General features: G+C 40.9%; 1 protein-coding gene across 1 annotated transcript in view; it reads left to right on the forward strand.

Moving 5' to 3' along the window:
- The window catches only part of INO80C (INO80 complex subunit C), a 30,400-nt gene extending 24,690 nt beyond the window's left edge, over positions 1 to 5,710 (forward strand). The window contains exons 4-5 of the mRNA XM_064703448.1: positions 555 to 622; positions 5,005 to 5,710. Of these exons, the coding sequence (XP_064559518.1) occupies positions 555 to 622; positions 5,005 to 5,136 (200 nt within the window). The 3' untranslated portion in view covers positions 5,137 to 5,710. The remainder of the gene's footprint in view (positions 1 to 554; positions 623 to 5,004) is intronic.
- Positions 5,711 to 13,644: the final 7,934 nt, after the last annotated feature.

Genomic DNA, 13,644 nt, shown 5'->3' on the forward strand with positions numbered 1-13,644 from the left:
TAACTACTTAAGCATACCAACTGTATCTTTAAAATGTTTATGAATGATAATTGCTATCTAAAGGGCACCAAAGAACAGCAATTTCCAACCCTCAGTTTAAACATTCAGACAATTTTCTAGGTCATTGACTGGGCTTAAAGTGGTACATGCTCAAAGATTTAACTGATTTAAAAGATTACTTTGCTTTTCTGGATTATAGTATTTCAGAGCTGCAATCTTGAGCAACGTTTCACGGTCTTAACATACAGTATGCATTTGATAATGGTTATTCTTTGCATGTGACTGACTGCAAGGGAATTCATTAAGGCTTGGAAGAAATGGACACATTTCAAATGTCTGGCATTTTCCTTCTGGGGAGGGCAGTTCTGCTTGCTGAACTCTATTAACAGATGAGCAGGATCAGACTGTGATTTACATACTAGCAGGGTAAATGTTTTAGAGGTGGTTCTGCTTCATATTTCTTTGCTAGTTAATAGAGACCTCAGACAGTAGGTTTATGTTATAGAATATATATATATGTGAGATACTGAGTTTATGCCTTTGTTTCTCTCTAGATTTTAATATTGATGCTCCTCCTTCTTTTAAACCTGCTAAGAAATACTCAGACATCTCAGGACTTCCGGTAAGTATTTTTTTCCCCTCAAAAATGATATCTCACCTTCCGCAATGAAATAGTGCTGGTGCCTTGTTTTGTAAAAGATGTATATGCTGAAGTTCCTATTCAGAATTGGGCTTAATAATTACCCAGTGATTTGTGACCAAACCCCAAATACTTGTCACTACATCACAAAATCCTTAGTTTGGTAATAGATGTCAGGACAGACTAAATACCTTGTCCTGTCAAGTAACTCCTATGACACCTCTTTCTCACCTGTAGAATCTACATTGGTGCCCATGATTTCTAATTCTTAAGATAGCTGCAGGGAAAGCTGGTAGTCCACAGTCTCCATTACTGTTGACTTTGCCAAGGTGTACCCACACTGACTGAAACTATCCATGCTGTTTACCTGATGTGGATTTATTTCATTGTATCTTGTAGAGGAAGTTTTAAAAAGATGGCTCAGCAATTTTCAGTAATGTGATTAGGCAAAATTTTATTGTTTTTTCTCTTTTCCACCAGGTTAAAAAAAACCCCAGCCTTGTTATCATTGCTCTCAAACTTTGCCTCAAACTAATCAGCCTGAAACACACTTGGAATAAAGTGTTTAGAATTTCGGATACCCCTATGCTTCAGAGCTGGAAGTTGGAGTTTGGCAGGTGTATAGCCTGTGTGTCACAGATAGGCTCTTTTACATGTTTCTGTTAAAGAAAGAGAAGGGAAAAAAAAAACAACAAACCACAATTGACTTAGATACAGTTTGCACATGCTCCAGAAAGTCTTGGTAGTTACAATTTGGTGCCTGAATTCCCCGAAGTTGCTGTTGACACAAAACAGGAGTAAAGTCATTGAATTCTGCCCAACAAAAATTTTCTATCTCCTGTTGAAACTGTTCCTGTGTTACATGAATAATTTTACTTACAACAAAACAGGTATTAGTAACAGCATATCTTTTCACTTTTCACCTTAAAATGCCAGTGATTTATTTTGCAGAAGTCTGTTCATTTCTTACAATTGAAATTAATGGGAATGTTGTATTTTGGAAAAAAATGCTTGTATTTTGGAAAAAAATGCTACACTAAATAGATACACTCATGAAAACTTTGTAATATCAAAGAGCCTTGCACAGAATTTCTGTGTCACTTCCCTTTAAGTTTAACTGCTTCCCTTTAAGTTTAAACTGCTTCTCACTCATAGGACACTAGCACACATTCACAGACATAATATCACCTCCTGGAGATGTCCTTAAAGGTACATATTTGTTATGCAGGTTAGCATACCACCTTGCATTCTGTGCACTGAATTAGGCAAAAAGTCCTCATTAGGACAGAAAATGGGTGAGCACTTAACTAAGGGCTGCCTTATAGTGAATACATAGTGTAAGGCATCAAAAATTAGCTTTAGCTCCAACTGTAATCCTGCACATCCAAGCATTTGATCTTGATTTGGTAGCATATATTTTCTTAGACTTTATTTTTTAAGTAACACATTTAGATGAGGCACCTATGAGGTGGCATGTGTTCAGCCTGTGCCTCTGCATGTGGTTTGGAAAGGGAGTGGGTTGCTCAGATAAAGGCTGGTAGCCCTTGGTGTTCAAGAGGCAGTGGAAAAGCAACATCTCCCTCACAGATGAACTGGCAGACAGAAAATGGAAGAGAATGCTCACAAACCCAGGGAAGGTAATTCCCTCCAGCCAGGCAGACTCCTGCCCCATCTCCAAGGAACCAGATAATGCTTTCCAGCACTAACCTTTGATGTACTTCAAAACTAATCAGTCATTGCACCTATAGTGAGCTGATGGTGCAGGGTATAGATGGGAGTGGAGACCACATCCCTACCAGTTAAAGGTCAGTTAAACCTTAGGAAATTCTCTCAGTTCCTCAGCTTCTCTTTACCAGCACCTTTTTTCCATCAGTGTTTTAAGTACTGTAACTATTCTAGCTTAGTACAGATACTCTCTATACAAATCCATTCAGGGCTGCTTTTGTTTTCTTTTCTTCTCTTTCCACTTTTTCCCCCTTAATTTTCTGTCCTCTAATTGATTGTGAGTCGAGTTTCCTATTTTACCTGGCCTGCAAGGTTTCTCCAGACTATGATAAAATTGCCACATTTAAAAAACCCCTTTGTTATTAAAATAGCTGAGACAGTGTGCCCTTTAAATTGCTAGGCTAGAAATGTTTCATAAGAAGCACTAAATATGCTTTCAAGATCATGTCCTAGTAGGAGCATATGTGGGACAATAGAATATTGTAGAAATGTAGTATTATAAAAATGCCCCTGTATTTTCTGTGTAAAATATAAAAGCATTTGTGTAAGAATATATTTTCTGTGGGAATGCTAGATTCCCCTTGTGGGGGGGAAAAGTATTCCTTAGCATTACCCATTTAGGGAAGAATTAAATTGTCTACTAGGTACAAAAAGAGAAGTATATTAAAACATTCTCAATCAGCATACTTGCTCTCATATTAGATGCCACAATTAAATTCTACTGATCCCCTTCTCTTTCTGTGTGTAGCACAAATAGAATTAAATTTACCAATGGTCTCAGCAGAGCAGCCAATTTATATTTGTAAGGCAGCCTAGAATTCTAAAGCTATTATATACTGTATTGACACTGCAAAATAAACCTATTATTTCCAACTTGCAAAATGAATATTTAGATATTTTAACATTCAAACCAGAGTAATTTATTGTAAAGCAGATTAAAAAAAAACAACAAATAAGAAACCCAAACCTTCAAATGTTACCATTTCTCTTCCTTTTCTGAAAATGGATCAGACCTGTTACTATAGAAACAGATTGAGATACCTAGTTTATTGTATTTTAAGAGCATGTCTCCATGGCCTTTGATTTAGTTTTTAAACATGACAGAGTTTTTTCTTTGCAAATTCATCTTAATTTAATATTCTAATCTCTAATTATTGCTGGAGTATTGGTAAAGTTTGTTTTCAAGCTGAAGCCATGGCATGAATGGCTGGTTATGATACATGAGTGTCTGCAAACAGTACAGCCCAATACATAATACCAGAACAGTCAAGAGCTGCCATAATATTTTTAACCTAGATCAGTGCACAATACAAATTGCAGATATTGCTTGGTTACTCTATTACAGAATTATGCACACTTGAAAAGCAGTCTAATTGCTTAGCTTTTTCTTACATGAGGCCAGGTGTAAAGAGTGAAATAAAAGTAAATTTATAACTGCTGTATAAATTTATACCTCCTAATGTTCTAACTTTGCCATTTGTTTGAAACTTAATTGATGGCTTGAACTGTTAGCTGACTACATTTAATTAACCTGGCAGCATTTCTTTGTAAAGAAAACAAAGCTACAAATAACACTAAATTTTCCAAGTCATATCAAACCAAATGATTGGCTGGATTGTTACCATGGTCAACAGGTGCTTTTCAACATAAAAATGTGGAGAGCTCTGCACTATAACTGTATGGCATGGGGGACTACTCCAGCTCTTCCTGGCCTTTCCTGTTTTTAGTATCAATGCCTCGAGGGATCTCAACTGCCTTTGCCTTGCAGCCTGCCACCCTCTCGTGCTAAAGAAAGGCACAGAAGACACTTTTAGAGCCTTGGCAGGAACTTGGTAATTCAATGCTGAAGGGGCAGGGATTGTCCTGGAGGCTGAGTGTGCAGAGGCAATGCCCTGATGCCTGCCTTCCCCCAGTGCAGCCTCCTGGCCTACCCTGAGCTCAGCCAAGCTCCAGGTTTCTGTAGCAACAAGGAAGGGGAGGGGATAGAAGGAAACTGGCACCGCTCCCAGGCACCCAGGCTCCAAATATAGCAGAGGATAGGAGCGTAGCCCAGGGTGAGCTGGCCAGGCTGCTCTCCTGAAAGCAGGCATCTGGAGCAAACCACAGTGCTGGGTTCAAATCTCTTATCAGTTCAGTCACAGAACCATAAGCTGAGACTCCCTAGCTTTAACAACCACTTTAAAGTAAATTAAAAGCTAAGTTGTATGCAGCAAGAGAAAGGCAGTCCAAAGCTATCAGAGCACCCATAATTCAGCCTCTTTGTGGGTAATTTATTGGCAACAGCCTGACTCTTTGGAGAGCTGCCTTGAGAGAGACTGCACAAGGCACAGAGTTGCTAGGGTGAGTTTAGAGAGTTGAGGAATTTTTTTTGCACTGTGTTTTATAGGAAGCTTACTTCAGCCCTCTGTTATGTTTAATGCATTTCTAATCTGATTTTATAGGGGGTCTGTTAACTTCTCATAAGTCCTCACATGAGAAGAAAGAAAAAAACACAGACTTGTGGCCACATGGTAGAACAGCAGTGCTGTTGTTAGGAAGAGAAACTCACTGCTTTGTGGTATTGTAATTAAGATACTTATTTTGCTATTATGATTAGAAATTTTATTTGAATCATATCTCCACCATTGTTTATTTTTCAGGCAAATTACACAGACCCACAGAGCAAGCTGAGATTTAGTACTATCGAAGAATTTGCCTATATTCGGATGCTCCCTTCAGATGTGGTTACAGGATACCTGGCTCTAAGGAAAGCAACAAGTATTGTTTCCTGAACAGACTAAATATTCTTGTATATTGCTTGTGAACAGTGCTCATTTGGTGGAAACTGACCGTAGGACTGAGATTCTTTAAAACTACCCATGGATTTTTACATCTGGAAGTAGTTGATGATACAGGCATTTGAAGAACATATGGACTTAATTTGCACAAATGCTGATATTTGTTAGTTTGCCAATTTGTTAGCAATTTAGTTTGGTGAACAGAATAGCTTAGACCATAAGGATATGTATCTGTACTAAAATGTCTCATGTACTATAATTTATATTAATTTCTGTAAAGACAGGATTTCATCTCCACCCTGTATATTTTATGTACTACCTTGGCACAGAAGAAACTGTCATTTGATTTAAGGAAAAGGTAACAAGATATCCAAATGTCTAAACCTGCCTTACCAGATGTGTTTGCCACTTGGCTATAAAGTTGTCCCATCTGTAAAATGAAGCTGAAATACCCAGCAAGTGCTGCTGTTGTGATGACTTTTCAGGGTTCTGTGGCACTGTGGAAATGAAGACACAAATGTTTGTATTTAATTAACTGCCAACATAAATAAAGTTGGACTCAAACTTGCTTGTAAAATACATTGCTTGTTACATGTTCATCTGTGAACATGTGTAACAGGATTCAGTCAAATCACTGTGTAACTCTTAATCATGACACTTTGCAGTTTTTGAATGCTTCATTTCACAGCCTAAATATTCTTCTACCTTTCCTAGTGATTACAGTATTTATATTAATCAGTATGAAGAAAGTACTAATTTCCCAGTGTTTAAAAAAAAAAGGTAAGAAGCAGGAGTTCCAGTCTCCATTGGCATTCCAACACCCAGAGGGCCTTCAACAGTGTTCTACATTAGAACACTGAACTTAGCACCATGAGACACCAAAAGAATACTTGAGAGCAAAAGAACATTGTCATACTTTAGAAGAAGGAGACTAAAAGAAAGTTTGGACTCTTGCTGGGGGGATGGCTGACAGGTACATGCCAACACACCAGCATAAGAATGACCATGACCTCCTGAAACTAAGTCTGGGGGCAAAGGGGCAGAGGGTTTTCTGCCCATTCTTTCTTTCTGTCCTCTTTCTTATGACAAGTACTGTCTTCCCACTTCTGAGTCTTTGTCCCAGCCTTCAGTCTCAGCTATTCCCAGCCCCCAGTTACACAGCCTTCACTCCCACACTCCATCAACAGTCCTGGAGTGGGGGCACTAGAACTGGCTGCTACACAAGTTCCCACTTGCTGTGGGAATGCTCTTTTCCCATGTGCAAAACTGCCCAGTGGAACACCGGTGCCATAGTTAGTGCTGGACTCCCCAGGTCCCTGGGGAGGTGAGGTGCTGGTCAGGACACAGCACTCCTGACTCAGCAAACTCCACCATGGACATCATGTGCAAGGCACACTCTTCTCTTTGCCTGCACAAGCAGCACACAGTGGTGACCTTTCAGTGTCTAAGCTGTGTCTTGAATGCATTTTTCTATAGACATGATAATAGTTATTTTTTTTTTCTGATTGAAAGAATAAATATGGAGAGTGTATTAATTTCAACTCCAAAACAGGAAAACCAATAACTTTCATTGTTTAATGAAAGCTTGTGGGACTCATTCCTCAGTTTTTGTGATCTAATATTGCCAAAACCAAATTCTAGAAGTCTTTGACATGCTTACAATAGATCCTTCAAAGCCTAGATATCTATAATGCTACAAGTGCATTGCAGTACAAAAAAGAATAAGACAGGATATCTCTCTGCATGCCAACAAGCATCCAAGCCACATTCTCTTTGCATTGAGTTTTATAATGCATATTTTAAACTTACATTACATACCGAACATGTGTTCATATGATAAGCTTAACACTGATATGAAAAGGAAACACATAGAACTGCTGTAAGATCATTTTTGTTTTAAATAAGCAGACAGCAGCTCAGAAAATCGATTTCACAAGCTTGTTCTCTCCCACAAATATTTTTAACATTCTTTGGGAATGACTGTGTAGGAGCCCAGGCTCCTCCACTGTCAGAAGTGTTCCTTGCACTCCTGTACTCTATATTCAGATGTTGCTTCTCAGCTAATTTCTCCCATGCAGTGTTTATACATTCTGTTTTCAAAATCTGTGTCTCGCTGAATGAATCAGCATCAGAAAATCAAATACGTCTTACATTTGGCAAAAAACTTAGTGACTCTTCTCTCAGTGCTCTGTGTCCATATGATGGCTATGAGATTCCCTTTTCTTCCCTCCCAGATTTCTTCCCTTGTTGGCTTTTTGTTCCTAGTCAGTAGTACCTCCCTTTTACTCGTTAGGTTGTGCAATGCTCAAGCCAAGAGTGATGAGTCAGCCACCAGCACCATTCAGCATTACATCAATCAACAACAGCTTACTATGTGGGACAATCAAACCAGGTTTCATTTAGCAGGAAACTGAGGACACAACAGATCTCGTGGCCAACATGTGTAATGGCATTCAGTCCTGCTGGGTTCCTTTTGAATGCTGCTCTCATCAGTGCCTTCTATGAGAGAACTGAGCAGTACCTCCCTTGCTTTATTTAAGAGAAAATATGTACGAGTGAAAAGCTTATCTGTGCCACAGAGCAGTTTTAAAGTGTTTTATTGACAGTTTTAGAAGAAGTAAAAATGGGAGAAATACATTTATGTGTAAAAGTACTTACAGGATATTATCTAGATAATCATACATGAGTTGAATTAAAATTGAGAAGAGGACAAAAGGGAAGCTTTTAAAAGAGAAACAGCAATGAATACCATTTGAGACTTGGGGAGAATGTGTTTTGGCTAATAGCACTGCCATATCACTGAAGCAAAAGCCAGCAGTCAGGGTGAGGAGCAATCTGTTAGAGTACAACCATTACTGAGTGGGAAGTATCACCTGAGTGCATTACTTCACACAGACCCTGGATGGTTCAGCCTCACACACATCTGCATGGTGATGTTCCCTGTCATCCCCCTGTAAGGGCCTGCAGCACACCAGTTGCTAGGTGCCCACAGAAATCCCACTGCCATTAATGAGAGGTGAGCTTGTCCAGCACCTCTCAAGGTGCAGTCCAACTGGCAGAGCTTTAGCCTCAGTCTTTTTGGCAGGTGGAAGACACGTTTTCCATGCCTCATTTACCCTATCCCAGAGCCAAGCTCCTGTTTTCCTGTGCAGCTTCCTGCCCAGCACACACCACTGGCCCAGTAAGCACTGGAGATGGGAGTTGTCTCCAGCCTGCTGTGGGGTTTTCTGCTTTTGTTCAGGACTGCAGTAGCTTTGAGTGGATGTGCTTGCCCCAAGGCCAAGACAAAGCAGGCAGCTGTTGCCCCAGGGCAGCAGAACCACCGTAGCTGAACTGCCTGGTGTGGCCCCGGTGCTGAGCTGGGGCAGGGGCTGGGCCAGTGGGGCCAGGGACTGCAGAGCCAGCTGCTCCCAAGGGAAGGGATCTGCTGGGAGCTGTGACAGGAATGAAGCAATCACAGCCACAGCTGCTGCCTCCGGGCTCTTCAGAGGAAGGGAAAACAGGGTGCTGGAGCTCCACAGCTCTTCCCTTGATTATTCACTGCTGTTTCAAACAGCAGGTGTGTGCCCATGGAAACTTCCTGCCCCAGCACTTCCCTCTGCTGCATCTGAAGTAAGAATGACCTTGGCCTCACATCCTAGAAAGCTGCAAAATTCAATTGAGAGAGGCCTTGGGCCAGCTCATTTTGGAGCCCCTCCATTTCACTGTCCTGTATTTCTTGGCTTTCTCCCATCATAGTGTTCTAGATCCCTATGGAATTGCTATATATGGGCTTCCATGGAGGACAGGAGGAGCAGTCACACTCAAGATGTGCCTTAATCTCCTCTACAAAGGAAAATGAAAGTAAGCAAAGGGGAGGGCTTTTTACTAATACAAAATATCAAACTGAAAATTAACCAGTGTAAGCTTAAAAAGGTTTTTCCAAGTCCACCCTGTTCAGAGAAAAAGCTTGAAAAGTAATTGCAATCATTTTCCTGAAGGGCTAAGTAATCTTTAATAAATTCATGCAACAGTAATTTATTACTAGAAAACTAACCAATGGATTTTAAGGTCTCATAATCTCTAACAATGTGTGTGGCTTACATTCTCAAATAGCACATAGTTTTTCTTCCTGAATCACTTCAAGAAAGGAGAGTTTCACAGACTTGATGTCATGTTTCAGGAGGAAGACCCTGACTTAGTGCTCATTTAAATAAGAGTCAAGTGGTATCTGTATTGTTACTGAACACTCAGTCACACTATGGTGGTCATACCACTAATATTACAAGTCAAGAAATTCCTTCATAATTCTCTTTTTATATAAGTGTTCCCCAATGAAAGACCATTTTGTCTGTTGGCGAGTGGATGGGTGGAACATAATAAAATAATACATCTTCAGGCAAGAAAAACATTTTATGTCCATTTGGTATCTGTAAGTATTGCTTGGCTGGTTTTTGTATTACCTGAGAAGCTTAACAAACCCAGTATTTTCAGGTGATTACACTACTGTAAATCACAGCCTACAGACAGCAATAGCACTAAGCTCTTGGGAGAGGTAATAACAACAACTAACAAACACTGTTTGAACTACTGTAGTAGTTTAGTGCTGCCTGTGTAATTGCACATGGTTTATGATTTATGAGGTCACTTGTACAGACCACTGCTGTCTCTTGACACTGTAGTCTAAAATCAATAATCTCTACACAAAAAGCATAGAACTAATGGCCTAGACAGTAAGCTGGGGCTGGCTGTGGTTTCTGTTTACCAGTATGTTCTCCTGTGTGCAAGCAGCTATTGCATGCTGACTGCTGTGGCTCTGCTACTTGACTGCAGCATTGCAGCCAGCATTGCAGCCCAGGAAACTGCATCTGCCTCACGGCCTGCCTGATGCCTTCTCCAATGTCCCCAGTCTGGGATGCAAACACTGCCCATCTCTCAAGTGCAGAAATCATTTACAAGTCAGAGCCCATGTGAACAGTGTCCCTTTTCTCAGCAAGTCTTGAATCCAAAACACAGTTTGGTAAAGGAGAAGACAGCTGCCTACTCGTGCATGGGAAGAAAGTGTTTCCTGCCTCATCATATTGAAATGGATGGGGTTTGTGTGCATTCAGTGCTGCTGTACAGAGCTGATAAATGTACAGCAATAAACCCTTGTGAGAGAGGGTTTATTGAGAGAGGCAGGCCTGGTCTGCTTGGCTGATGCCTGGTGTGAGTTGGGCACTGAGCAAGCAAGGGTAATAGGGAGGTTTTGAACTTTTGCTGAAATCCCACTTATATCCTGGGGAACAGCAGCTTCTCTCAATTCTCTTCTCCCAGGAGGAAGAAATGCCTTTAAAAGGACACCATAAATACACATACATTGCCTACATACTGTATGTCTGGTCATTAGTTCCATGACTTATGGATAAAGACAATGCAAAGGGGACAGAATTAAGGATCTTTAAATAAATTGTCTGTGGGCCCAAATTTTGTTCTTGCAGCAGAGGCAGTGTGGAATCTGATAATAACCTTAATAAAGAAGAATCTCAGGAATTTCAGCAAGATTTGGACATAGACTAAGGTGGAAGGACTGGAAGTAAGACTGTAGAAGCAATTGCCCTGACAATATAAAGCTGTGTTGAAGAGAAATCATTTATAAAACACTCTGTGGTGTGATCTGTAATCCTCTGAAGTAATACATACAGCATTATGGTGGCCTTAATATTTGAAATAAAGAATATAAATAGAGCTTAAATGACCACTTCAAACTGTGCCTTTCAAGAAGGTCTATATATGTCATAGCTGGTGATGTGAAGTCGATGGCTGACATCAGTCTCATGTGCACAAGTGGCAGCAGCTAATAGGCACAAACCTTATTCTCCTCCAAATAAAGTGGCTTGTGTTACTGAAATGGTGGTAAAGCACAATCAACCAAACATTTCTGGCCTCTAACAACCAAGAATTAATTTGTTATGCTTCATCTCTTCTACCAGGCTGTACAAAATCAGAAAGCTAAGAAATAAATACCAGCAACTCCTTTCCCATGTTATGTGAGCCCTTCCCATGACCTATGCAAACTGAGAATTACCATCACCATTTTCGTGAGGTACAAGGTGTTCTGTGTCCATGGGTTTGGCCCATGCCTCCTGAACCCTTGGGAAATAGCACATTAACCCCCACTGTGAAACAGCCCTGAAACACATGGGTATAATTTACCTAATAATGATAATAAAGAAACAGCCTTCTGCACATGGGTGTAATTTACCTAATAATGAATTGGAAGCCAAATTCTCTGTGGACCTTGAAATGTCCTTCTGAAGCATCACACTGGGACAGGGAGTGCAAATGCCATTCTTCCTGTACATTTCCTGTATACAATGCCACTGGGACACACAGACTTCTCCAGAGCCTTTAGGCAGTAACTGTCACCCCAAGGTCTGTTTATATCCTTCACGAAAAGTAGGCATAAGCAACAGGGATGATTTCTGGCAGAAGCAGTGGAATCCTGCTCTTCCACCTTTCACACACATGCCTTGCTCCCTGCACTTCACAGATTCTTGATTAATCCTTCCAACTCTACAAACCAGGATTGCACTGACTGCAAAACAGTTATACACAACCCTGGAAGTTCAGACATGCCCCAGAGAATGGGAGAGCTTCTTTGAATCTGTTAACTGAAAGAAAGAAGCTGAAAGATGAGAGGACCAGGCTGGGTGCAGGGAAGCATCCTCACCCTGGGTGGTGGGGTAAGGAGAACAGGAGCTGCAGCAGCATCCCTGCTGTACTTCTAACAAAGGCAGTAGCCTACAACAGCCTTTTTTGCAGATGCAGTCTGGAAGAGTTGTCTCTGCTGCTGTGGGACAGACCTGGCACTGAGCTGCTCAGTTCTGCTGAGGCTGACATGCCTCTGGGCATGCTCAAAGGCAGGAGCTTCAGCTAGCCTGGTAACACCAATTCATCCAGTCAGCAGCGCTGTGAGCATAGAGGAATGCAGATCTGGGCATAGGCTGTATAAACTCCAGCCCGGATTCTTTTTGGGATCTGCAGCTCTCTGAAGATTTGGGAATGAGTCTTACCAAGTCAGTGAATTTTGACTCAACACCTTTATCATCTGACCAGCTCACACAACACACACTTCTGGTCACCAGAAGGCACATAGTGTTGCTCCCAGCACTGAATCTGAAGTGGTGAAACATGAGCATTAGAGAAACCAAGAAAATAAATGAGGTCAGACAAGGGTCCTCTTATCATTCTCCCAGAACTTCTTTGCCTCTGAGGCCACATCCCCATTACCTTCATGATCTGTGCTGCACTACCCTCTACCTCCAGCCTTTGCCAAGATAAGACATGGACAAGTTTAAAAATCCTGTCCTACAACATACATTTCTAAGGAGTTCTCAAAAGACAACCAGAATCCAGCAGTAAGAGGTGTCCTAAAAGAATTCCTCTGCACCTCTGTACCACTATAGGTGGCAAAGTTTTGGCAAGAGGAGGGCTGCAGGCATGGCAGATGTTGGGAGGGGCTCAGGGGCTGTTAGGACTCATAAGAATTACAGAATTGCAGTTCCCTGTACCCCTAAAAATGAATTTTTGAAGTAACAGCTGGCTTTTTGGGTCATACAGAAAGAGAGGCTTTCTTTTGTCCTAAATAGCACATAGGAGTTTGATCAAGTACTAATTATATCCGAGGCCATGAAGTAATAATCTCCAAGGCATAATTAGTAACAGCACCTTCCCTGGGAGATGTGATTCCTTCTATATCTCACTTCCCCTCCCTGCACCAACAAACCCAATAAGCAATCAACCAAAACTCTTCACAAACCACAACTCTGTGATGTTCATCTTGAGAATGAGGACTGAAAAATACATTACTGATTTCAAAAAAGGAAAGAGTTTATACAGAGTGCCTTGAATTCACCTGCAGATCTGCAGAAACTGCTTGCTGAAAAGAGAAAAGAACCACTGGAAGAAGAAAACTCCCAAGTGAAAAGCAAGAAGAAAAGCTGAAACCACAAGGGGAAAGCTAATGGCCCATGTTGCCAAAAAATACAGACTTCTACAGAGGATAAACAAAATGGTGGGACAAAGCCAGAAGCTCCACCTGAAAATAAAAAGTGGTTTGCCATGGGGCCAGCCAGCTGTCCTAATGCAGGACAAGCACACTTCAGCAAGTGTAATTCTCCTGCCCAAGGCTTGCAGTTACCACTTGAGAAACTTAAACCTTCTTAAGTAAATGAAGAAAAAGACACATGCACACACTCCAGGCTCACTAAAACCCTCCAGGCTTCACTCAAGAAGGCACATGGACACTTATTCTGTTCTTTTAGTGTTCCTGTACTTATTCTATTATTTTCCTGCCAACTTGTCTAGATAGGGATATTTGTCACACTGTAACTATATCTACAAAGCCTGAGTGTAAATGTATGTACAAATCTTGAGTGTAAATACATACATTGTAAAGACTTTGCCAGGAACTTAATAGTGCATGAGCACTTCAGCTTATCTCTACGTAAGGACTTCCATTTGATCTGCTAAAACTACTTC

Source organism: Zonotrichia leucophrys, chromosome 2, assembly GCF_028769735.1.
Source record: "Zonotrichia leucophrys gambelii isolate GWCS_2022_RI chromosome 2, RI_Zleu_2.0, whole genome shotgun sequence".
Taxonomy (NCBI): Eukaryota; Metazoa; Chordata; class Aves; order Passeriformes; family Passerellidae; genus Zonotrichia; species Zonotrichia leucophrys.